The sequence below is a fragment of the Perca flavescens genome, chromosome 7 (assembly GCF_004354835.1).
Source record: "Perca flavescens isolate YP-PL-M2 chromosome 7, PFLA_1.0, whole genome shotgun sequence".
NCBI lineage: Eukaryota > Metazoa > Chordata > Actinopteri > Perciformes > Percidae > Perca > Perca flavescens.
The window spans coordinates 16,705,079-16,731,155 of NC_041337.1; the positions used below are offsets into that span (position 1 = coordinate 16,705,079).

General features: G+C 42.7%; 2 protein-coding genes across 6 annotated transcripts; both read right to left on the reverse strand.

The window, feature by feature from the left end:
- Nucleotides 1-15: 15 nt before the first annotated feature.
- On the reverse strand, nucleotides 16-13,137 carry ncoa6 (nuclear receptor coactivator 6). Its single transcript, XM_028582578.1, has 18 exons — nucleotides 13,013-13,137; nucleotides 11,884-12,209; nucleotides 11,422-11,577; nucleotides 11,153-11,275; nucleotides 10,850-10,969; nucleotides 9,903-10,742; nucleotides 9,618-9,749; nucleotides 6,594-7,941; nucleotides 6,369-6,487; nucleotides 6,114-6,240; nucleotides 5,771-6,071; nucleotides 5,394-5,633; nucleotides 2,237-5,261; nucleotides 1,592-1,648; nucleotides 1,393-1,423; nucleotides 887-928; nucleotides 517-650; nucleotides 16-402 (listed from the first exon to the last, which is right to left on the reverse strand). Exons 2-18 carry the CDS (start codon nucleotides 12,167-12,169, stop codon nucleotides 356-358), a joined length of 7,128 nt encoding a protein of 2,375 aa, XP_028438379.1. The 5' UTR covers nucleotides 12,170-12,209; nucleotides 13,013-13,137; the 3' UTR covers nucleotides 16-355.
- Nucleotides 13,138-13,656: 519 nt separating this feature from the next.
- On the reverse strand, nucleotides 13,657-25,450 carry ggt7 (gamma-glutamyltransferase 7). Of its 5 annotated transcripts, none has more exons than XM_028582953.1 (17): nucleotides 25,345-25,450; nucleotides 24,949-25,079; nucleotides 23,912-24,536; nucleotides 22,869-23,095; nucleotides 22,520-22,671; nucleotides 22,308-22,425; nucleotides 22,106-22,173; nucleotides 21,475-21,548; nucleotides 21,128-21,321; nucleotides 19,757-19,844; nucleotides 18,943-19,070; nucleotides 18,755-18,843; nucleotides 18,491-18,643; nucleotides 18,254-18,368; nucleotides 17,999-18,136; nucleotides 17,763-17,862; nucleotides 13,657-15,459 (listed from the first exon to the last, which is right to left on the reverse strand). In XM_028582953.1, exons 3-17 carry the CDS (start codon nucleotides 24,129-24,131, stop codon nucleotides 15,287-15,289), a joined length of 2,037 nt encoding a protein of 678 aa, XP_028438754.1. In that variant the 5' UTR covers nucleotides 24,132-24,536; nucleotides 24,949-25,079; nucleotides 25,345-25,450; the 3' UTR covers nucleotides 13,657-15,286. The 5 variants fall into 5 exon arrangements, with proteins under 5 accessions (XP_028438754.1, XP_028438755.1, XP_028438757.1 ...); XM_028582954.1 differs by lacking the exon at nucleotides 25,345-25,450 and adding an exon at nucleotides 25,270-25,339; XM_028582956.1 differs by lacking the exon at nucleotides 24,949-25,079.
- Nucleotides 25,451-26,077: the final 627 nt, after the last annotated feature.

Here is a 26,077-nt window from a genome sequence, read left to right on the forward strand (position 1 = left end):
AATTATTTTACACAGTTTCACAGAACAAAAAGCAGTAGAAAATTTAATTCAGTTTTACAACATAATTATACAATCATGGCAAACTCCATTATCAGTCTTCACGATTAATCCAGCATTTAATATAAAAAGCACATTCCCACAAACACATACGGTATTGCACACATTCTAACTACAATCTCACATAATAGCATTGACAAAACAATAGCATAATTCTTTTTAAAACAATCTGTACATGGTTTCTTCTTCCATTGAAAATTCATAATCTGGGACAGAGAAACCGATAGCAACTGATTCACAGCGGGAAAAAAAAAACATTTACAGTACAGTTCATAGGTTGCCACAACTGGAGTTGTGCCTATTTCGACTTCCTTCGTTTGGCCTGGGTGGGGCTTGCTCCAGTTTCTGTTAAAAAGCGTATACAAGTGTATTAGGGAAAAGGTAGTAATGCCATGTGTATAATTTAGGCATATTGATAGGTATTCTGTCTTTAAAGCTGCTTGTATGTGTTTACGTTACCTTTTACAGCAGCACTGGTGCCAGGCCTGGCTGATCTCTTCCTAATGCCGCTGTCTGCTACTGGCTCTTCCTCCACCTCCTTCTCTGCCCGGGAGCTGCGTCTGCTCGGTCCCTTGGGCTTCTCCACAGCAGCCCTGGGAGGACCAGACAGAAAAACAACCACAAGGAAGGAAGGACAACACAAGGATGTTACTAAAGATGCAAGGGTGTGAGTTAACTCTGCTCTACTCAGAGAAAGATATAATACCACTCAGGACTCTGCTGTTTTTCCTCGTCTACCACAGATGCTGTCCGTCTTCATCCCGACAGCATCCACTACGTCGACATGACTGCTTGTGTCTTTGCAGCACAAACATGTTAAAATACATACCTTGGGACTAAGTTGATGGGCGTCTTTCTTTTCTTTGCCCATCTGTGATAGAAGTGGAAAAACAGCGGCAAACTGTAAACTGTGCTGAACAAACATGGCTTCACTTCCCCACCATATATATGACAAACCCCAGGAAAAGAGAAGTGGCTATAAAAGGTCAGTGGAGTGGTGCAATTTGATTTGTGATAGGTTGTTCTTCATTTACACTTCTGACATGCATTTGAATATTTATATTGTTGCATGCCAAATCATACATACCAAGTGCTGAGGCCACGTGGCTCATTGTTTTCGCCATGTACCTCCTTGGACAACCAAATGAACTCCCTGAGTTTCAGTACAGTTAGAAATGTCTAAGCATTTCTCCTTCAAGAGCACAGGACTTAAGACTAGGCCAAGTTTTCAGAGATCAATAGTAACTCCCTTCATAGACCCCAGCACATGAAGCATTACACATCTAATCAACAACACAGTAGTTGAAAGAATACAAATGTTATGAGGAATCTTACCCCTGCTCAGAACCTGTCAAGACCTCTTCACCTGAACAGGACAAAAACAAGAGTTAATGTTATGCCACCTAGTCCCAAGTGGCTCATATAAGATAATATGGAATCGTTCTTTTCTATTTAATATTAAATACACATATACGAAATAAGCGGGTTTTTTTTTTTTAAACAACTTCTTAAAAACAAAGATGACCACACTTACCCATCTTCTCACTGGCAACAGGTTCCTGGGCCTGTGGGACATCTTGTTGAATAGGTGCTGGGAAAAAGGATAAAATAGTTCAACTGACACATTCGAATATGTAACACAAATTATTAGTTAGGAATATGTATCACTGATTGCTCAACTAAAACCACATATAGAGTGGCTTTGTAAATGTATATGAGGTGTTGAGCAGAAGGCTTGCGCAACTGTCTCTCCTCCACTGTCACCGCTAGTTAGCAAAGGTTTTGCACAAAGCAATCATTTTCCTTTTTAAAACAAGAGAGAGAGAGAAAAAAAAACTGGTCAGGAATACTAAATAATTTTTTTTATAAATGTACAAACCCAGGAAAGCTTAATACTTAAGATTGTATGACACTTGCTTGACCTTACTAAGGACGATGGCCAAAATATGGTCATCATCCGGTTTACTTAACCTTGTATTGACTTTGGGACCCGTTTTCAATTTTTGTTTTATATCATAAAATATGGGACGTAGAAATAAGCGCTGAAAATGTAAAGAAGAAAAATTTTACAATTTAAAACATTGGAAAAAGCAAAAACAAACTGTGAAAAAAAGGCGTCAAAAATGTGTTTTCAAGGTTGACAGGAAGACAACACAAGGGTTAATAGTTGTGCATTTACCTGGGGTGGTCTGAGTGGTTTCAGCAGATACAGCAGCTGGCGGCATGGGGGGCTCTATAGCTGGAGGGTCAGGCTGAGCTGGTGAAACTCTGCTGGGGTTAGCAACTGGAGAGGATGTGGTAGGGGCAACCTTCAGAGCAGGTCCAGATCCAGCAACAATGGACGGTACGGGACTTTGTACGGGAGCAACCGTAGAGAGGGTAGCAGAAGAGACACCTGTGATAGCACCAACTACAGTGACAATAGGAGCTTGAGAAGTTACAGCCTGGCTTGAGAGTGAAGCTGGTGCAGGCACTGGAGCCTGGGTAACAATCTGAGTAGGAACAGCCACTTGGCCAGGAACTGGGATTGGAGAGGAGACAGCAGGTGGAGTGTTTGGAGCAGCAGCAGTAGTAGTTTGAGGAGCTAGTGTCTCAATCTGAATGGCAGGACTAGCAGGAGGATGAAAGCTCTGTGGTGGCACAGCCCCGGAGGGCCCCTGCGCAGACCTTTCTACAGGACTCTGCTGGGAGTCCGCTGTACCAGAAATAGCTACAGCAGCCTGTCCAGGTTTACTTTTCGGCTGGGCAGTGGGAGATGGAGACATGGGGCTCTTTCGAATAGTGTTAGCAGCCCCAGGACTAGAGCAGAGAGGAGGAGAAGCCAGGGGTGGCTGAAAGGGAGATGTTGTTGAAGGGGTTGAATGGGGAGATGGCTGCCGGACTGGAGGAATAGGTTTCTGAGCAAAACCTGCGTCACCTAGATTTTCGGTTTTGGGAGCCGCTGGGTTCATTTGCTTGGGAACTGGGGGAGTACCAACCGGGACTGATGAGGACACACTAGTGGCAATCTGGACCTGTCCAACAGCACATCTGGTAGACTGAGTGCTGGTCATGTTAGCCAATGAGGACTGGGTAGAGCTTGGGGCAGAAGAAAGTTCGAGGTTTGTAGTGGACACTTGGATAGGCCCCACCATGGTGACTGACTGTGATACCATTGTGGTATTGGGAGCCACAGATGCACCTGGGACCTGGAAAATTGGGTTGATAAATACAGGGGTGGTGGTGATAAACTGAGGAGGTCGGGGGACAGGGGCCTGCTGTTGGATGTCCTGAGGTCTAATGTTCTTGTTAGGGACAGCCACCATGGTGGAGACCATGGATGTGGGTGCCTGGGGAGTGGGGGCAGAGGTGGAGGTGATCGGGTTAGAGGTGACAAACACAGTTATCTGGCTGGGGGAAATTGTGCTAGAAGAGGCAGGGATCTGTATGACTGAGTTAACACTTGTCACAGGTTTAGGACTAGGGCTTGGTTTTAGAGCTGAACTGGCTGGGTTTAAAGCAGAGCTGGAGTTTGAACTGGTACTAACAGTCGAGGCAGGACTGCTCTGACCGGAAGTGACTGGGTTGGGGATTACACTTGTGGTTGCATTAGTGTTAGTACTGAGAGTGGGGCTGAGGGTAGGTGTTGGGTTTATATTTGGACTGGGATTGACAACAAAATTGGAGATGGCGTTTTGGCTAAGGCTGGGGGTAGTATTAGTGGTCCTGTTAGGGCTAGACTGCGAGCTGGAAATTGAAGCAGGCTGCAAATTAGGACTCCTGGTAGGGATTTTTACAGCAGGTTTGGGTTTAGCTTCCAGCTCATTTATAGTGGCAGTGGAAGTGACAGCAGCTGACGTATCTGTACTCTGGGAATTACTGTGGTGTGGTCTCTCTAGATCCAAAGCAGACTTAGGGCTGTCCTTCCCCATAACATCCCTACCAGTATTACTCTGTATGGGCCGAAGAGGCATGTTTGGGATACCCGAGTTATCCAGTAGCTGGTTGAGGGAGGTTGGAGCTGACCTGAGAGTAGGTGAGACCTCAGAGTCCTGCATAGATGCTGTGTGTGCTGGGTGCCTCTCAACTGTACCAGCCTGCAGTTCCAAATCAGGTTTAGGCTGCTGAGGCATGGGGAAACGAGGACTTGCCATTCTGGGAGCTGATAACTCCCTCAAAGACTGTGGCTGGGGCATCTGTCGCTGCTCTGTGGTCATCATTCCCTGACTTTCCCTGGCTCCCTCAGCAGGGTTACCTTGCATCCCATGGAAGGGGCTCTGGGTCTGCGGTGTCTCCATGGCCCCACTCACTTGTGAAGACATAGATACTGGACTTGGGGGTACTGAGGTAGGGCTTAGCATCATGGTTTGCCCCTGAGGGTTGACCAACTGCTGCTGCTGGGGGGGAGGGCAGGTGATGGCCATCTTTGTCCCCTTTTGTCTCCCTGGACTTGGGGTGGCTGACTTACGGCTAGAGGCTGGACTTGACCTCCGACTATTACTAGGACTTGCCCTCTTACCCTGCCCTCCAGTCTGCCTGTCCTGTTTAGAGCCAGTGCCTCCTACTCCAGTGCCAGTAGAGAAAGGCTGCTGACTGTTGTTAGTGTTATTTCCACCTACAGTGCCATTGTTGTTGTTCCCTGGTAAAGTTAAGCTAGGAGGGGCCTGTCCAATTGCTTTCAGAGTTGTTGGGTTAAGACCTTGCTGATCAAATCCCCTGTTTAGGTTAGGCTGCCTGGGAGGCAGAGGAATGTTGATTTTGGGAGGAAACAGCCCTGCAATAGAGGCATTTAGCCTCTCAGGTGAAAGGTTGATTTCGGAGGGCTCAGTACTGGGTGGACGATTAGTTGGGGTGAGAGGATGGTGGTACGGCCTGGGGCTGGCTCTGTTGGGGGTTTTTGGCCTGGAGCTCTGTGAGGTTGTGGGGACATTGGGGAAATGAAGGCCAGGTATGGGGCCTCCTTGCTGAGGCTGACTTGGTAATTGTTGCTGGGGACTGGCTCCAGTATGCTGGGCCATTGGTGACGGACCAGGGCCTTGCTTCATCATGTGAGCGTTGGAGCCCTGATTGGCCATCATCTGTTGGGTTCCATTCCCAGGCTGCAACCCAATTTCGGGGCCACCAGGCCTGTCCTGCTTCGGGTGCGACCCTGCAATAGCCTCTTCAGCTCCAGTGCCTTGAGGACCTGCATCAGGATGGGACATTCTTCGCGCAGCGCCTGCAAGCTAGAAAAGACAACAAATACAGTGTACAGTTTACACATAAGAAAATAAATAGTGCACTCACAAGTAAAATTCCAATCATGAGATGTGAATGTCAGGATTATGTTTACATATGCTGGAGCACATGGCCCTCACCTGTGGGTTCACCATCAGGGGCATCCCTCTGGCTTTGTCAGGTGACAACGGTACCCCTCCATGTCCTTGAAGGCTGATCATTACAGGCATGTTGCCTTGCTGTGAGACTGGGAGCCTCTGCACCTCAGGTGGATTGCCCATGCCCCTAGGAGTGAGCTGCCCTCCTGGGGGGATGGACATGCGATTCTTTGCCTGCTCTTGCTGCATCTTCAGCATCATCATCATCTGCTGTTGTTGTTGCTAAAAATGCAAAATGGGGATCACCATGAAGCATAATTAGATAAGCTGTTGTGTTCATAACAAACAATCATTATCATGTTCATTAAGGAACATAATAATAATAATAATAATAATAATAATAATAATAATAATAATACCTGCTGTTGCAGGTGTGGTTGTTGAGTTTGCTGCTGCTGTAGCTGATGAGGGTGCATCTGGGGCTGGCCTTGACCCGAAGTCTGTGGCCCCGTCATCCCCTGTTGCCCTTGAACATTCTGGTGACCCTGAATCTGCTGCATCTGCTGTTGTTGCTGCATCTGCTGTTGTTGTTGTAATTGTTGCTGCTGTTGCTGTATTTGCTGCTGTTGCATTTGTTGTTGTATTTGTTGCTGCTGCATTTGTTGTTGCTGTATCTGCTGCTGTTGCATGTGCTGCATTTGTTGTTGCTGCTGCTGCTGCTGTTGTTGTTGTTGCTGCTGCTGCTGCTGTTGTTGTTGTTGTTGTTGTTGTTGTTGTTGTTGTTGTTGTTGTTGCTGCTGTTGCTGTTGCTGTTGCTGTTGTTGCTGTTGCATAAACTGCATGGGTACCTGCTGCAATACTCTCTGGTCTGCAGGTTGGCCAGGAAAGCCTAGGTAAAGTGTAGAGAGGCATAGATATACAAATTGGACTCAAGTACAAGTGACAAGTAAAGCATACTGTAAAGTTACTACTACAAATGAAAAAGCAGATACAAAATTGATTAATTCTGTCATCTACCCGCAGGCCTGTTGGCAAAATCAGGGAGTTTCTGGCCAGAGTTATCTAAACCCAAACTCTGTTCACCACCCAGATTTGGTAGTTCGGAATCCTCCATGCAAGCAGCCACATCAAGACCACTAAGAGAAAAAAATAGGTGACATTGAAAAAATGAATTAATGTAACGGTGATACAACATACTTCAACTGTCCACCATGGCAAAAACAAACCAAACAAAATTATTACCCAAGTCCCTCTACTTGCTGTTGTCCCTCTCCCTCTTTGGGCTTCTTCTTTCGTGCTGGTTTCTTCTTTTTGGGTTTGGCCTGATTGCCCCCCCCTGCTCCCTGTTTTCCTCCTGGCCCAAACTGGCTGGCTGAGATATCACTCTGCAGCAGGTTGACCAGCAGTGGGCTAGTCAGGGTTACATCCTTGTTGACGGGAAAGCCTCCTGGCTGTACACAGGGTCCCCCCATTGGCATCTGACCTGGGAACTGTGGGTTAAAGTTCATGCCATGTCCTGCAAAGTGGCCATTTCCCATCTGCATGTGCTGAGGGCCCCCCATCATGCCTTGCTGCTGCTGTGCCTGCATATCAGGGACCATCTGTTGGACCCCCAAGTCCCCTGTCCCACTATTAGGATCTCCCAAAGGATGTGGGTGTTGCTGAGCTGCCTGTTGTTGCTGTTGCAACATGGCCTGTTGCTGTTGTTTCTGCTGCTGCTGCTGTAACTGCTGCTGTTGCAACTGTTGTTGGATAAGAGGATGACCTGCAGGCAGCCTCATCTGTTGCCCATGCATGCCCATAGCTTGATTAGGATTACCAGCAATAGGAACCTGGGGTTGTTGCTGGTTCATCTGCTGGTGTTGTTGTTGTTGTTGTTGTTGCTGCTGCTGCTGCTGCTGCTGCTGCTGCTGCTGCTGCTGCTGTAGCTGCTGCAACTGGTGCTGTTGCTGTTGTTGTAATTGCTGTTGTTGGAGTTGAGCCATTTGTTGCTGCTGTTGTGGAGTCATCTGCTGTGGTACAACCTGGCCCTGGAACTGGGCCATGTTACCTGGAACGTTTGGAGCAGGGCCACGAATCATCTGGCCAGGCATGACCCCAGCTGGAATCTTGCCTCCAAATGCCTGCTTGTTGCCTTGCATCTGATTGGCAACCATTTGTTCCATCATGGAGTTTTGTTGCTGTTGTTGTTGTTGTTGTTGTTGCTGCTGCTGCTGTAGGAGCATGGCCTGGTGCCCTTGGCCTCCAACCATCTGACCCTGCCCATGCATCACCCCCTGGCCTTGCTGAGGCATCATTTGCTTGGGTGGGGTCATCCCTCCTCTCTGCCCTTGACCGAGGGGCCTTGAAAGGACAGTCTGACCTCCACCCTGGCCTTGAACCTTCTGGCTGGGGGAGGAAGACACGGGCTGGACCTGATGCTGGAGGCCCATCATCTGGGTCTGGAGGCCAGGCTGTTGCTGGCCCATAATAGGCCCAGCGGTTGTACCAGGGGGCAGACCTGCCATGCTACTTTGTACACCCATAACATTGGGTTGGGCATGGGGTGGACCCTGCATTGAGTTTGGTGTGGAGGCGGAAGGCGGAGCTCCTGATGTAAAATGGAGAGGGAAAATATTATATATATGTTTTTTAAATCACTTTAATGGGTTTTGCAACAGGTTATAAGCTATTATGCCTTCTGCTAACTGCATGTTAAGACATGGCGTGTCAAATGAGGCTGTTGACACATCATAACAGTTCATTAAATCTAAATGTCAACAACCAACAGAATGCACAGCTGGGACTTTAAGAGTTAAGTATTATTATTAGCAAAGTATTATATATAGTTTTAAAGTGATAAAAACACCTCGTGGCTAATGATCAAGTGGAGTGTCTTCTTTAAATTTATCTAAAACAGCAACAAAATGTACCACTAGCACCAATTCTTCCAAGTACACTAATGTTGTTTCATGTGACAATTCTGCAACCTTGATGCGTTTGTGTTATGAATGTTACTCTGACAGTGTTGCGTTACCACCACAAGAAACAGCATGGGGTCAAATATTGTACTGATATTCTAAATTAAGCTAATTTAACTAAATCTAACTATCAAGGAATGAATCTGTGTGTGTGTGTGTGGGCGCGTGCACGTGTGTGTGTGTGAGTGAGTGAGTGAGTGAGTGGGTGCGTCAGTCTGGCTTGTCCGTCATTCGATTTTGTCCCCAATGAGATTGCGTGTCAAAATGTTGTGCAGCGTGGACACGCATTTATTAATAATACACTTTGAATAAACCATAGGGAACGCTCTGTGCAGCAGCGGGGCTTTTCAGGGCTCTGAGAACTGACTAAGTGGCGGTGCTGAAAAATGAAGCCAATGCTAAAGTGCCAAAAACGGTAGTGCATATTTAGGCATACTTAAGGCCGTGTTGCTTTGAGTGACAGGTAGGCTGCTGTCACAGGAGGTGAGCATACACTGTAGGCTTCATTCAGCCCACCTTAGCTTCATCCACGCTCCACCTCTTTGCCCGTTTTTGGATTAGCCGACGGCAGGCACTGCCAAGCTGGCGACCAAGAAAGACCAGTGTCGAGTGTGAAGTTGTTTGGATAAGCGGGTTTCAAGAAAGCTGCATGCAGCAAAACAATCAACCTGTTCTCAACAGGCATTGCACTAATAATTCTAAATATAATATGATCACTTTAAAGTTTGTTTGTTTTAAGATACTCAATTTTCAAGTCTACGGTGAACTGAAAACATTACTAATCTAAAATAATACTAGATTAAGCTGCGATTCCTGATGTTGGTAGTAAATATGGCTAGTAAACTGATGACTCATTGCAGTTTATTATTTTTAAATTAGGCCTGCCATTTTAGCCACTAGCTGCAGTGGGAACAATCTTCTGTCCTGGTGATAACAATTCATATTTGCCAATCTCAAACTTCAGGTCTACAACTATTCATTTTGCCATTACTATTTAATAATACAATTATAAATTAATTTTAAGCATGGTTCTATAATTGCTGTTTTCTGTGGGAAAAACCTAAATCTTTATGTATTTCAGTGGTTACTAGTTTTGTAAAAGTTAACCGCATATAGGAGATGCGGTAGTGCGTCAGTAGCCATGTCATTGTTTTTCCAGCAGTTTTTATCAGTCAAAGAGCATATCATGACAAAGAATAGTTTATATCTCAAATTGTAAAATATCTTGCCTGTACATGTAATTGTCACATGTAATAGGGATATTTGCCAAAAATGTTTGTGCATGCGTAAACAGCAAATCTTTTACCTGTGTGAGTCATCGCTTGGCTGCTCTGTAGCTGCTGACTGGCTCCTCCACCAGCTGTTCCTGCAGTGCTGGCACTCACCTGACTTTGGACAAAGTTTGGGTTTGGAAAGCCCATGGGACGCTTTTGCATGCCTGTAATCAGTATTCATTGATTTTGTTATTGTAGACATCAGAGTACTTAAAAATCCCATAATAAGGAATATAAATGGGCAAAATACACGAACGAAAAAAGTTTTTTAATTTGCATTTGAGCCTACCAAGAAACTGTTACCAACTGTAACCCACCTGGGTGAACTTGGGCCCCTGTCTGTCCATGCTGGGGCATTCCCATGAATCCTTGTTGCATGTTACCCTGTTGGCCGAGGGCTACTCTTCCTGGTGATCCAACGCCCTGGGGAAAACCCTGTGGAGTTGTAGGTCTCTGAGCCATCATGGGAGGAGTCCCAGGTGAACCCTGCTGAAAAGGAGACGAGGAGGAACCCGGGGACTTGGCAGTGAGGTTGCCCTGCGGTCCAGAAGTTGGTGGAAGTGGTGGAGGGGGTCTGGGTGGTCCTGCAACACCACCAGGGCCAGCCTGTGGGCCTTTAGGCTGGGGGGCGGCAAACTGACCAACTCCTGTCTGCTGTTGTTGTTGTTGTAATTGTCCCTGTCCCATGGCATTGAATACCTGCCCAGTCTGCTGGCTGCCAAATGGGTAAGGGGGTGGAGGGTGGCTGGGAGTTTGAACTGTAGCAAGGGAGGGTGGACGTTGAACCATTTGGGCTTGGGGTGGGGGCTTTCTCCAGGCAGGGCCTCCTTGGGCAGCTGGTGGCTGGAGGACCCCAGAGGGCAACTGGTTCCAGCCAGGAGGCACAGCCATCTGGCCCGATGGGTTGAATGGAGGTCTAGGTCCAAGCTGGGAGAGCTGAGCTTGCTGCTGGGCCTGTTGCTGTTGGTGATGATGTTGTTGTTGTTGTTGTTGTTGTTGAAGCTGCTGCAGTGCAACAGGGTTGAGTGGTCTCCCACCCTGCATGTGATGGGCAGCCTGAGGAGGCATTGGGCCTGAGACATGGGGACCGGCCTGTTGGTGGTGAAGTTGCTGTTGCTGCTGAACTGACATGCCTGGCATCATTGGATCCATTACATCTGTAGGAGAGGAGGATGCAGATGTTCCATTATTGTACTGTCCAAGCTGTAAGATATTCAAAATTACATCATTTATCATTTGACGTACAAGAAACAAAGACCTGAACCTGTCTGTGAAGATGGTCTCGGAACACGAGGATGCATCTGTCCACTGCTGCCTGGTACCATAGCCTGACCTCCAATGCCAGGCCCAGTGGGAACCATTGTTGGATTAGCCATCCTAACCCCTATTATGAAAAATATGTGCATATTTAATCACTTTAAACCCTCAACAGAAATACAAAAGAGAAAACAATCAATGTATTACTCTTACTACTAAACAAACTATTGTCCAATATGCAAGCACAGTTTCAGTCTAGTTGATATACTGTGTATAGAGACAACGTGTAATGAATTCAGTAAAGCAATACCTGGACCAGGCTGACCTGGAAAGCCAACATCCATTCTCATCTGGCCAGGTGCTCCAATTGGTCCATTCACTCTGACTTCTTGTACTCTATTTGGTCCCACAGCCACATTGATGGACCCTTCCCCTGAACAACAATAGAGGGAACATGTATAATTAACCTTTATTAGGGCCTAGCTTGTATGCTTTATTCTTAAGTGTCACGGACAGATAAAACATTGTCTCTTGCGTAGTGTTTTAAAGTGACATGGAGCTTGAAGGCTGTGCAGTTACCTTCTATCTGAACGGAGAGAATCCCCAGGTCTCTGAGCTGCTGCTGGTTGTTCTGGGCCAACAGTCTGAGTCGCTCAGCAGCATCCCGAGGAATGTTGAAGGTAACGCGCACGCTGTTCCACGGCTCCACATGCTGTGGCTGTAGCCTCTCCGAGCCTAAAAGAGGGACATTTAACGGATCCAAGTTACAATTGCAGTGTATACAAGATGGAGAAAAAAAAACCTAACCCTAAGGAAAGGATGGACACACAAAACTCCTGCTGGGAAATACAATAGCACACAGAAATCAGGACATGTTGGAATTGTTTATAACAAATAAACAAAAAGATCTTCATTGTAAACGTGAAAACAAATCTCTGAGAATTGTCAGTATATATAAGCAGTTAAGGTCTAAAACAAACAAATGCATGTACTGTTTTTTTCCCCCACAACGTAAATTACAGTTAAACAACATTAACTAACCCATATCAAGCATGTTTGGTATCCCACTGAGGATAGTGTCAAGTTTTTGAATGAAGTCCTCGTCCTCCATATTCCCTTGAAAGGCAACAAAAACTGTAAAATCTTCTCCCTCCTCGCAGTTTTCTTCCGTGCCATCTTGCGTGTTGTCTTTCTCCTCTTCGGTTACTGTGCCTCCATGGCAACTGTCATCATCCTCCCCAACACCAGAGTCCCTGTCGGAATCATTATCAGGTTCCAGGTACTCAGTCCTCTGGGACAGCGGAGGTGGGGTACGTCGATGCGCCATCCTCCCCTCTTACTAGGAGTGGCGTTTCAACAGTTTTATGCTGAAATTGCACATAGAGACACAAATCACTAGTCCATCCTATCAAACACTAGGGACAGTCAAAAAAAAACGACAGAGCTGACAAAGTAAAGTGGATACTATCAGTATTGGAGTAACGTTAGTAAAAAAAAAAAAATGTAGATCAGATGCTGGATAAATTGTTAGTACGTTCTCAGTTATACGTTACTTCACTGCAAGTTTCAGGTTACACAAGGTCCTATACAAAAATGTATTCTTTCTTTTTAATCCACGTCAAGTAAATAGATGACGTTATCTCAGTAACGTTAACAACACACCTCTACGTTAGTGACATCACTGTGACGATGCTAAACTTATAACAGCAGACATGATTTGCATGTCAAATAACGTTAAAGTTAAATTGTATAAATCCACTACCCTAACCGGTGGGCAGCTTGGTTAACATGATCGGCCCAGCAGTAGCACGGGCCTTAGCGCAAACATAAGCTAACGAAACGAAATCTAAATCGGTAGGGAGAACACAAATATCCCGAAACGTTATCCCATGTCATTGTGCATTGCAATGCCGATAAGAACAACAATTACAATTCAAATAAATACGTTTCTAGCAGTTATCGCACTATGAAAGAGGATAAAAATGAATGTCAAGGCGGTTCCTGCTGGCTTCATCGAAAGCTCCAGTTAGCAAACGTTAGCTAGGTAGCACTGCAGTTAATTCATTATGAATGCATTAAAATACAACTTTTTGGCTTCCAAATTCGTTAGCTTTAACTTGCTACATATCATCAGCAGTATATTCCGCACGAAAAGAAGCAAAAGCCTTACCACATATATTCATCTGAAAATAAATTCGACCAGTCGACATCTGCTAGCCAGATTAGCTAACAAAACATGAACCACAAGCAAATCAGAAACGATGTCAATACTATTTCCGGTAGTGCTTGCCAAAATAAAATCCCAATTGAGGAAGAAGCAACATCCCTATGAGAAAAGACAAAACAAAACACTTAAGTTATATTAACAAGAATTAATAGTATGTAGTTAAAAAACAAATCCAGTCACGTTCCCTCCAAAAGTCGCCTTTGCTAAATCAAAGTATCACATTTCTATTTATATTCCAATTCTTGGATCCTTGTATCAAATTATTGTAAGCATTTCGGTTTAGCTAAGCCTTTAAAGACTTGTTTTCAGTTTTCTGAAATTAATGATTGAATGATTGATGAATTATATGGTCCTTGAAGCTAACCAAGTGTGTATTTTAGTTGGATCCATATCAGAATCAGCTTTAATGGTAAGTAAGTGTTAACACTTACAGGGAATTTGACTGCCTTTTTGTTGCTCTCAAAGTATACACAGAAACATACGGCTTAAAACAAGGTAAACATAAACATTTGACTACTATGTACATATACATTTGTATGTATAAAAAGTGTACAAACAAATATCTGCACAATTTTAAAAGCCCAGTGTTCAACGTTAGGATGTGTGCAAACATTTTATTTCTTGGATTTGAACAATGCTGATTTTAATTCAAATCTGATACCAATGCACATAGACGAAATCAAACAGGTTCAGGTTTTGTGCAAATGCGTGCCTGAATGCATGTTATTCTACAGTACAGGAAACAAGAATCAAACAGTAAAATTCAACAGTCAAATTGCACTAGTGCCCAACAACAACAAAGACAATAAGGTTAAGGGCTCGTTTGATCAGTCAGCATGTGCCATTCTGCATTCAACTGAACCACTTTTAGAATGCAACGCTTTAGAAAAGCTGTTTGTTCTTACTTCAAATATGCTACCTAAAATAATAACACAAGTATACAAAAATAAACACCCTTACAACAGCCTTTTCTAAAATGAGCTGATTAAAGGCATTGAGTTACAACAGTAGAAATAATGTATACAGCCCAACAAATATTCATATAAAAATAGACAGATTACATTCAATCCATCTGTAAAGAATTATATTATTCCCATTCTGAAAACAAGTATCCCTGTTCTAAATAAAATAATCTTAAATGAGAACAAAATCATGCGACAACTAAAATTTCATAAATTATATCTTTAAATACACGTATTCTATCATTAGCAATATTAAACACCTGTGAAACTGAAGCAAATCCTCTTGTATAAGTAAATCAATGGATAGTTCTGAATGTCGTATTTTGTGTTAATGCGTTAGTCTGAACACGGTCCCAAGGAGCCATTGATTGTTCTTAACTCCAGCAGCTGTACCAAACAACACCACAGTTACACACACCATATAAAGAGCAGGGTTGTCATTTTCTAGTTTAGGTGTGACAATGTATGGCTTAATCTGTGGTTTAAATATTATTACCTTCACCATTTCACATGATCATATGCGTTATTTCAAATGATGGTAAAATGCAGTGGATGAGTTGAAAAGCAGAAAGGTGGAGGACCATGCACGTGTTGTGAATGGTGACTCAATGGTGTGGCATCATTGCTTTTTCTCATGTCTGCCCATTCTTGCAAAGAATCCTTTTGTTCATCATTCGAATGTCCTGATCAGTACATCACAGGCCTAAAACTAGCTGTCACTCCACATTGTGAAAATAGCTTCCCAAGGCCATTACACTTTTCTACTTCCTTTCTCTAATGTTAACTAAGTAAATCCACTCTAAACCTCTTGAGTATATTGCTCCCTTTAAGTGGACCTGGAGGGCATCAGATCTACTGCTCTGCGTAATATAGCTTGGCTGCAGACTTTGACTGATGTCGTTAAGTGATGGACGTACATTTTGAACACTATCTACACTGCAACTGAACGTTACTTGAGGCTGTGAGAAAGGGCATACCAACATCGGTATGCGAGATGGTGATCCTTTGTAGTTTTCTGTGCGTCCGCTAAAAAAATCTATTGCATCACATCAACATTCCTACAAGGTCATCTAAGACAAAGCTGCATGTATTTTTGTTGACTGTTTTTTTCTGTCAAACAACCATACTTTGCCATTAACTTATGTTTAGTGTATTAGGTGTTGAGCAGCCTCCTTACTCCCTCACTAACCATCAATCATACCGTGTTACTTTTATCCTTTCTTAATTATGTGCGAGTAGGGGGCAAGGTGGTACACTAGGGCATGTTGGACATAGTGAGAGCGGAGGCATCAGCACTACGGGGGTCTTTCACCCCTATGATGAGGTCATTGGTTCTCCGGGTGCCCTCCACCATTGAGAGAACATCTCTTCTCTCCACCTTGTGACCTTTGGCCTGCAGCAGCTCCACATCTTCGTCTAGAAACTTAGCTGTAGGAGAGAAAAGAGGAGGATGATGATCTGAGGCTAGCGGGAAGAATGGACAATGAGGAAAAAAATTCAAACCGATTCATCTGCTAACGGAAAATAACACTCAAAGTGAGTTCAACAGGTGTAGCAATCCCAGTGTGTTTGGACTGTATGTCTAGGAGGGTTTTTACGCATGCAGGTCATAGTATATCATGTTTAAAACCAAACATACACCCAGTAGCCTTTTACCAAGTATCATGATCAGATTATATTTAGATCTCACCCAGATCCAAAACAACCAGGGGTCTCATTTATAAACGTGGCGTACGCACAAAACGGGGCTGAAAACGCGCGTACGCCACTTCCCACGCAAAGGTTGTGATTTATAAAAAACAAACTTGACGGGAGAATGTGCGGTCCTCCACGCAAACTCTGACCCATGCGTACGCACATTTTGGAGACAAAATAGGAATTGGCGACGCAGATGGTGAGGTGGTGAACTGAAGTCAGACTGCAGAAAGTACATGTGGGATTAACGATTAGGCTACTCTTAATATGTTTAAGTATTAAAAAATAATGCCTCACGCATTTATTATTTGCGCTTGTACTGAGTGATAATTGTTCCATAAACACCTCAAACTCAAATCTTAAATAAAAACTTGTTCTTAATATTTAATCAGCGCTGTCTCGCTGTCACATTGTCCGCTACGGAGGGCAGAAGGAGGAGATGGCCCGACTGCATGGAATACAGGACAGCATCAAATACCCTAGCATTAGATAATGCCAGAACACAGTGTAAATAACTAAATATATGTCTTTAAAACTTTGCATACATCATCAAATGTCAAAGTCTGGAAATACAGCCGATAAGCTCTTGCGCAATCGTTACGCTCTATGTCCTTGTTATCGGTCTAAAATGTAATACTGTTCATAACAAACCCTGCATGAAGAAAAGTGTGTTTGCTTATTACATTTCGATTTCAAATTGTATCTCGGGGTGGGGGATACCACTAGTTGTTGCTGTGATTTTAGCAAGGTGTTAACAATCACAAATTGTTGTAGACTAAACATATAAATACTGCGGTGAACCCGTGCGTAATGCTGCATGATGGCACTGCTGGCCCTGCAGGAGGACTGGAATGGAAGAATCAGGAGAAAAAGAGACTTCAGGGACCATGACGATTCCCTAATGTAGCTGTAATAGTAATATAGCTGCGCTCTTGGATCTATGTAGGCCTACTGAATTGGGTCCAGTAGAGAGGGCAACACGCCGGAACCGTGCCATCCCGGTCCAAATATAGGTCCACGCAATTCTGGGTGAAACCGGCTGTTTCCAGAGGGAAATGGCTGACAGCTAAGTGTTTTTTAAAATAAATATTATATATAATCTTCAACTTCATCACTAAGGCTTGTTTGGATATAATATATAGTTCTGTTAAATCTTATTATATACGTCTGGTATATCAAAGCTGTCCCCGAGTACCGTAATGGCTGCTGATTTGGAAGATTTTATGAATAAAGGTAGTCTATAGATCCGGTTTCCATACGGACAGGCCGAAATTAGCAATTCCTGTGTGGGGAAATGGGCGTGTACAGGGCGGGATAAGAGGTTGATCCACGTACGCACACTTGTAGTCAATCTGTGATTTATAAAGGGAACACTGCTTACAGGTGTGCGTACGCACGGTTTTATAAATCTGACTTTTTTTTGGCGTACGCCAATTTGGGCTTTTGGGCGCACGTACACTTATAGTAAGGATCCTACGCACAGTTTTATAAATGAGACCCCAGATCTGTAGTATGATCATGTACCCGAAATTGATATATCTCACTTACAGAGGGAGAAAAAAAAAAAGTGTGATTTCAAGAAGGTATTTTACTCCTAGCCATGGAAAACCTACACCTGCCACCTTTGTTTTTGATGACAATAAAAAGGTACTTGCTGCCTTCCCAGCTACTCATCTCATAAAGGTGATCTGATGACAATGTAAATACTGGTACAAGGGCACTATTGGATTTAGGGATGCAACTAACGATTATTTTCATTGTCATTAATCGGCTGATTATTTTCTCGATTAAACGATTAGGTGTTTGGTCTATAAAATGTCAGAAAATGGTGAAAAACTGCCATCAGTTTACAGTTATAGAGGAGTGAAAAAAACTAGAAAATATTTGCATACTGCATGTTAATAGCAGGAAATGACAATTTAAATTGAAAATAAAGTCAAAAAGCCAATCTGCCCAAAACACTGCAATCATAGCTTCAGAAGGGACTTATATTTGGATCAAACTACATTATAGCTGCATCAGTAGGGAAAACTCACAGTCCACCAGGAGGATGTTGGGCTGCAGCTGAGGGTGGAGTCTTCCGTATGCTAAGCTGTCACTCATATTTTTACGTGAAGACAGAACATTCATCAGCACCTGTGAAGGATCAAATAAAATAATTAGATATACAGTATAGAATAACAGAACGATACAGTATATTTTCACACTGATAAAAAAAATCTAACAATCAATCAATCAATCATTTAATGAATTCTTCCAGTAATTGAATAACCTGTGTGATGCCACTGAGAGCTTTCTCTCCATTGGAAGATCCAATGGCCACATATGTGCCACATAACCCCACAGCAGGCCTCACTGCTGTGGGCATCAGGAAGGACATGGGCCTCTTCCCAGGCTGGAGGCTGTTAAGCTACAGCAAAAGAACACAAAAACCATGAGGAATGAAAGCAGCTACAGAAAAAAATATTTCAATAAGAAATAATTTAATACTGCAATCAAATAAAAAGAAGAGAGAATGCACAATTACTGGGTTAGGTGATGAGCCCTGTGTTTTATTAGGCCAGGAGAAGTCCAGGATCTGGCTATTCAAGAGGATTCCTGAAGGACTCACGATCCCGCTGCCAAATGGTTTGTTCAGAGAGCTAAAACAGCCACAAGTAAAAAGCTTTTAGTTTACTTTCCTAGGGATATCAACCCTCTCTTAACAGTCACTGTGATCTGTTTCAGCAACGTGCATTAGCAGTTCAATTAAAGTATGATGTACCTCATGATTGACACGATGTGGTCGTCCGGGCCCATGACCACAACCTGGGAAGCTGTTGCACCCGTCTCCAAGATAAATGATGGAGCGTAATGGCCGACAGGGAAGGTCTGAGAGTCGTTGATCATCTGGCGGAGGAGGGAAGCCTGGGATTTACTTGGAGATGGGAACAACAAAAGGGCAGGGTTCAACGAAAATGCCTTTTTGAATTAGGGTGGACAATGGAGATACACATTACATGTTTAAAGATGATATGGGGATATCTACCTCAGCATCATGGCGACAATCTCTGAGACAGAAGGTTCATACATGGGGTCTCCCAGCCTACTAGCGAAGGCAAGAGCTATCTTTACAGCCTGGAGGAGTAACGCAAAATGAATACTTGAGTCAAATTCATACAAATGACTGCACTTTGCTCTTTATGCTGTATAGGGGTGAAGCAGTTAGTATACTACCTCTGCAATCCAGTGGAAGGTGTGGTTCCTGGGCACCTGACTGGTGATGTTGTATCCTTCCAGGATGTTTAGAGCAGTGATCAAGGCCACACCTGCATGTGGGGCCGGGGCCGCCATCACATGGTGTCCTTCAGACACACCAACTCATTAGTTAGAGAGAGAGAGAGAGAGAGAGAGAGAGAGAGAGAGAGAGAGAGAGAGAGAGAGAGAGAGAGAGAGAGAGAGAGAGAGAGAGAGAGAGAGAGAGAGAGATAGATAGATAGATAGATAGATAGATAGATAGATAGATAGATAGATAGATAGATAGATAGATAGATAGATAGATAGATAGATAGATAGATAGATAGATAGATAGATAGATAGATAGATAGATAGATAGATAAATAACAGCCCCTCTGGTCCCACTTTGTCAAAAAAAATTATTTATAACTTTTCAAGATAGTATCTCGTGGCCTCAAGATACTATCTCGAGGCCTCAATATAGTGTAGAGATGTAGTGTAGTGCAATACTTCACATTCTGTGCAATATTCTCTGTTTTAATATTCAGTGTGCAATATAGTTTGCTGCAGTTCTGCTTCTATTTATTTAGTAGTACTGTTCATCACAATTATGTTGTACTGTTAATACAGTACAACGCTACAAGAGTGCAGGCTGGAGCACAGATAGACGGGCAGGACAGCGGAGCCGGAGGACAGCTGTGGATGTTTGGCGGATCGGTGCGTTGGCGTTTAGAAGAGTTTAGCCCCACCCACTTAACAGTTTTCAGAGTCTTCCTCAAACATCTCTAAAGTAAATAGTACAACATATATTTACCTTGATAAATGATCTCTGCTGGCTGCTGTAAGACGGTGCTGTAGTTTCCAAAGTCATCCTCTGTGAGCACCCCACCTCTTGCTTGTACCTTATTAAAAATGCATAGTGAGTTAAAATTGTACATTGATCTCTCATTTTATTATCAAAAACATTTCAGTCATCTGACCCTTAATGGATACTTGATTATATTCTACAAGTTTACCTACTAAACTCACAAATGTATTCATAGTCAAATAATGCCTAGTGAAAATAAATGAAAATGTGAGTTGGTTTGACCTCTGGTGTTTGTGGTTAGATGTAGAGCCGTAACAATTCCAAATTTTACTTTACAATTAATTATCTCAGAAATAATTGCGATTGACAATATAATTGTCTCATTCAGTCAAATTTAAAAACATGCATTTACTTTTTAAAACAAATTAAAGTTCTGAATGAATTCCAGGACACATCTTTTGGTTATATCAGTTATGTGACCCAGATAATGTAATATCACAGGTACACAGCCTATGAAGTAAACAACCCCTCTTTATTATCATAAAACGTTTTTTCTAGATGTTTCCCCCCCCTTGTCATTTTTGTTGCTATGAACATGTATAGGGTCAAGTGCCAACAACTAGCATAGCTTTAGCTCAACAGTCCGACCAATAATTACTTAGAATTACAATTTGGCATATCTAAACAAAATCAACAATGACCCTCAATACTCATACCCTTTAGGACCTTAGCTAATGTTAGCAGTTAATTGCGGTTAAACAAAGAAATCGTGATTACGTAAAGAAATTGCCAATTACACAATTATGTAATAATTGTTACAGGCCTAGTTAGATATTGATTTAGTTAGAACAGTTTATGGAATACATTCTTTACCAATATATTATATATGTTAAATCTATATTTTGGAACACAAACATAATCCCACAAAGAAAATCTAGCCATAACATCTGAAATAATGTATCAATCATTACTAAAATAACTTCTAATTTATGAAGACAAGATCTTCTTAGTGAAATGCAAAGAAATAATGATTAAATAAACTGATTGTGTTTGTGTTGAACTGCATGTTAACTACAAATACTAACTTTACCAACTCTGGCTTTGTTTTGTTAGATGACTGTGTGTAACTAATAATTACCATCTTTAAATCTTTCCTTTAGACCACAGAATTATGGGTCATTATAAACGGACATCATTATTTTTGTCACATTACAACAATACTGAATTATTACATAACCCTAGCCAAAATGTAAAAAGCAGAAGCGAAAGGGACTAAAAGTGACTCCCCATGGATCTATGCAAATTGTATGAATACTTATATAATCATGGTCATATAACCAGAGTTGGAGACAGGAGCAAAAAAAGATTCTTCCTTACTGCTGCTGCCATTTCCTGCGTCAGGTTTCCACTGTAGAACTCTGTTATCCCCTTAACTGCAACAGCATCCAAGATGGCTGCTAAATCAAGACGCCTGGTAAACATCCCGGAGAGGGGAGCCTGGCCGTTGGGAAGGAACAAATCCCGAAATGCATCAGACATGTTTTGGTCCTTAACTTTAGCCAGAGCTTCAGCTAGGGAGAGAGAAAGGAAAGGAAGATGAGCTCACACCTAATATTTATATGACTTCACTGGGGCCGGGCGATAATGTTGGTGTCCTTTAATAGCAGTGTCATTAGTCGCAGGGACTATACCCAGTGGTTTGTACAACATTACACTATACCTACCTAGTTCATGAGTAACATTAAATCCATTTCGAGCCACTTCTGCTGCCATGGTAACCACATCCTTCCACAGCATTCTGGAGAGTTCAAAAGTCATGAAAGATTGGCATAGTTTAGAAATGTTTAAAAAACTCATATATACACTCTGAACTCCTCATCAAAAATCTAAGAGATTTTTGTGCCAAAATAATAATCCACAATATTTTAGTACAACACTCGACATTGCAAGTTAGTTAGCTCTGTAACATCATCCTCTTACCAGCTGAGGCGTCAGGACAATGATAATTACACAGCAAACAGAGTAATTGCAGCCCAACACTCTTGCTAAAAACAATGTATTTTCTTTTAAAACAGCTGGTGATTCTTTCACTATAAGATCTCACTCCTTTAGCTCTCAGAGCAGACGTAAAAATAAGCTTTTGCTATTATAATAAGTAAAAATTGGAGGAAAATAATAGATTAGGTTATATTTATAAGTGGCATTTGAAACACAGGTGTGCCACAAATAATATCAAAGGAAGGAATGTAGAAAATTCAGAAACCAGCATGAGGACTATGAATGTATGGCATTGAGAAAGATTGAACAAACAAAAATAGTATTACATTAAAGTTATAGTTATTATAGTTACCTTACCTGCCATACAACTGGTGTGCCTGATGCATCCCACTGAGCATGCCTGGTACTCCCACCAGCAGGCCGGGCTGAAATGCAACAGCAAGAACAGGGTGCACACATTAACCCCAGTACTACACAATATCAATTAGAGTGTCTTCTGTCCTCATCCATAACATCTTACAGTTAGAAAAGGATACTCCAGAAAAAAAAAACGCCTTACATTTAGATCAAGGTTTGTCTGCAGCATCTCCTCGTGGATGGCAGATGGTGCCGTCTCTCTGAAGTCAATGACCCTCGTCTCGTTCTTACGGATGTCATGCACCAACATAACTCCACCACTAAACATCAACAGAGCATCAAAGGATTTAAAAGCTCCATATTCAAACCTGTTTAAGAACCTCAGTGGTAGTCCTGTTCAGAAGATAATCTTACCCTCCAATACCAGAAGTGTGAGGGTGGACAATTCCCAAACAAAGGGCAGCAGTGATGGCAGCATCAACGCTGGAGCCCTGTTTCTCCAGAATGTCAAAGCCAAGAGATGTACACTGGGCCACATCTGTCACCACTGCTCCTTGGTTAAAGATCTTAACAAGAAACAAGAGAACAAAGCAGGAATTTAGAGATTGTCTATAAGCCTTTAAACTTACTTGGGCTTGTGTGGGAGGGACGTGAGAGAAGCATGTAGAATTACTCATAATCATCTGTAGTTATTTGAGAAAAGCAACACTATTGTAACATGGTTACAAAAGTACAACTCAGGGAACACATATGCAACCCCAACCTGTGGATCTCCAAAGTAGATCTGCATGATGAGAGCTACAGTGACTCCTGTGGCGAAGGTGAGACAAGCTGTGATGATGACTGTCAGTCCATCTCGCTGACAGGCACAGTCTTCTGTAAAGGGGTCTCTGGTGGTCTCCCGCAGGGATGCAATATCATGGCTAGCCAGGTCCGAAGCGGAGGAGGGGAGACGCTGGAGACGAGCTGTCTTCAGAAACGCATCTGGGTCTGGGGCATAAAACAACAAGAAAATAAACCAAAATGCTTAGATTGAATAGCAAAGAGCAATATGCTCTGTTCTCTCGCAACAAACTTCATAAAAAGAAATGTGTCAGTTTGAAGTAGCCATGCTTACTGGAGGATTGAAGAAAAAAAAAAAACATTTCTGGATTCTGCATGCATGGAATCCAGTTGGCACCTTTGTAGTTCAAATATGTAACCATTTTGATAATCGATCATTTAGAATTCCAAACAATTCTGATTCCAGTATGAGGATTTTCTGCTTTTCTCTGTCATACATGATATTAAATCAAATATATACTGTAAAGAGGTTTTACTGTTGGTTGTACAAACTAGACATTTGAGGAAATCACCTTGGGCTCTAAGGGAAACTAACTAGCTTTTTTTTTTTACATTTAATACATACATTTAAAATTAATAAGGAGTATTTTAAAGCTGGAAAGAGGATCTTTTCATAAAAATGGGCTGTCTATGCGATTTGAGCTGGGAGATGAGCATGGAAATCTGGGCGCTGGCAAGATGGAGGAAAGTTTACCATAGTTAATTTACACATACTACCCACATTGTTATGATACAAGGCTGGTTGAAAATCGACAAAGTATCCCTTTAATTGAGAAAATAATTGGGCAATTATTTGAAATTAAAAATAATTATTAGTTGCAGCCCTAGTTCAACTCCAACCTTTAGAAATAAATTTGTGACTAATGAGGAGTGCAAACAACTCCGGAGATTTGACTGAGAAACAATGCTGCTCTATGAATCCAAATCCTGTGTAAGGTAGATTGTCTGACCTGGCTGACTCACCTGTATCTTGCTCACTCAGGACATTGTCATCCTCTTTGCGCAATCTTAGGGTGTGTTCCGCAGACAGTGCGTCGTCCTCTGGCAGCCTGGGGAAGCTGGTGATGCTCATGTAGTCCACCGGAGAGTAGGCACTCCCCAGGATTGTCTCCGGATTGGCATCTTTATCTGCCACACATCCACTTGGGTACCCTGCCACAATTTCAGGAGCAGGGCTGTGCATGACTACTGTTTATCCTGCAGTTAACCTATCTTTATCTTAGGATGTGAGGGAGTTAGGGCAGGATATCCATATTCCAGTCACATGTGTTTCTTGTCTGGGATAATTAGTCACACACCTGCTACTGTCATCCAGATGAAAAATCCCTGTAATATGCCTTTATGGACCACTGTTGCTGTGGTGCTAAGGAATTACTGCATCTACAGTACTTGATGGGATTATTAATATCCAAGTAAATCCCAACTCCCCTACAGGGATATGTAGTTTTTCCTTGTATGATATAACAACCCTTACTACAAGATCTCTGCAGTTTTTACTTCTTACGGGAATATTTTTGATAGGCCAAGACACGGGTGTTTAACGTTAGCTCCGATGATGATGCACTTTTCCAGTTATATAGGCTGCCACCTGCAGAAGATAAACAATGTAACGTTAGGTCAACTGGATTTCAGCAAGAAATTTCCTTAGAGAAGCATTTGTCGGTCTTGAGGATGTCCTTTTATTTACATGGCCATTAGGTAAACATAACGTTAGGCTAACATTACCGCAAATATTGACATGCGACAAATATGTTTGCATCCGTCTATCTATGGTGCCGAAAAGCAGCAAACTACATTCACATTGACATTATATTTTAAAACAACAGCATTATTACCGTTTAAAACCCAAACACAGAGATAAACCCCGAAGCGCTAGCTAGCAGTTACACCAACGTTACTTGTGATGTATGTTGACCGGTTTACCGCTGTCACAAGCTAACATATCTTTCTGTTAATTCCGCACAAACGTGCGGTTACAAAGAGACGTTAATGTTACTTACCGTTGTCGGGAAATGCGTGCAGTCAAATAAAAACAAACACTGACGGTGTTATGTTGGGGATTTTGAACATGGCAGGTGAGATGCGATGAGAGAAGCCTCTCCGTCACCACGACTACACAAGAGCTCCTGACCTGATTCACGCGACCACACGGGCCACGGCAGAATGTTAGCTTCATGTTACAGCTCATAGATATAGTTACAGCTCAGTAAAACCGGTAAGACTTGTTAGGTAAAATAGCCAACTAGAATTTTAGTACATGTTTCACTTTCTGTGACCTAAAGACCACGAGCAACCTGGAAGGATTTAAATGTATAACTCACCAGGAAATATTCTTAAATTACACATATTGACATAGGATGTGCGGGTGATGCCTGTTGTACCAATATCAGACTTACTTCATAGTAAACGGCGTTGGGACCAAAAGAGCCACTACACACAATCCCCTCATCTCCAGCACAGATGCTTCACGCTATATACCTTTTTCACGGCAGACATGTTGACATGTCATAGTAGGAAAAGCACAGGTGTATTCAAACCCATTAATGATGGCTGCATTCCACTTAGGACAGGTCCTGGTATTGTGCATGCTGACTCACTGAAATAGCTTACTGGGACACTTGATGGAATGGAGCCATCGTTAAGGTTATCAATTTCAGCTTTGCTTTTCCTACTATGACAAGTCAAAATGTCTGCTGTGAAAAAGGTCCATTTCCAGTCCAGTATGACAGTGTAATGGGAAAACTCCGGGCCCTCCGAGTCTCTATACTAATACTGGTGAAGCGGATAGACAGGTCAGGTCTGAATAGCCTACCTGCTCCAATTACAAACCTTCTGTCCCTCCCTTTTCTTTTCTTGTTCCTCCACTTTTCAGTGGCCGAAGATCATCTACAGTTTTAATTGACAGTGAAGAATACTAATACTGATTCCTCAACAGGATATTGTTTTACCTGCTTCAATCCACAGAAAGGCAATAACACTACAGGGGAACTCAACAACATGATGTCTCAGCACAACACAATGTTGGAGCACTCTGCTGCAAAAATAGATCTTATTCTTATTCTATAATTTGCTTGTTTACACCTAATCACTAATCAATCAATCAACTTTTCTCATAGCTGGCTTACTTTT

What these genes read in the sequence shown, in the direction of transcription:
- ncoa6 (XM_028582578.1), bottom strand. Translation starts at nt 12,169, where the DNA reads ATGGCGCATCGACGTACCCCACCTCCGCTGTCCCAGAGGACTGAGTAC. An exon ending in CAACAACAACAACAACAACA is followed by an intron (nt 6,072 to 6,113) that starts ACAACAACAACA and finishes ACAACAACAACA; the next exon opens with GCAGCAGCAGCAGCAACAAC. An exon ending in AACCACTCAGACCACCCCAG is followed by an intron (nt 1,649 to 2,236) that starts GTAAATGCACAA and finishes CCTTTTTCCCAG; the next exon opens with CACCTATTCAACAAGATGTC.
- ggt7 (XM_028582956.1), bottom strand. Translation starts at nt 24,131, where the DNA reads ATGCACAGCCCTGCTCCTGAAATTGTGGCAGGGTACCCAAGTGGATGT. An exon ending in TCTACTTTGGAGATCCACAG is followed by an intron (nt 22,672 to 22,868) that starts GTTGGGGTTGCA and finishes TTTCTTGTTAAG; the next exon opens with ATCTTTAACCAAGGAGCAGT. An exon ending in CTCTCAGTGGCATCACACAG is followed by an intron (nt 17,863 to 17,998) that starts GTTATTCAATTA and finishes GATCCTTCACAG; the next exon opens with GTGCTGATGAATGTTCTGTC.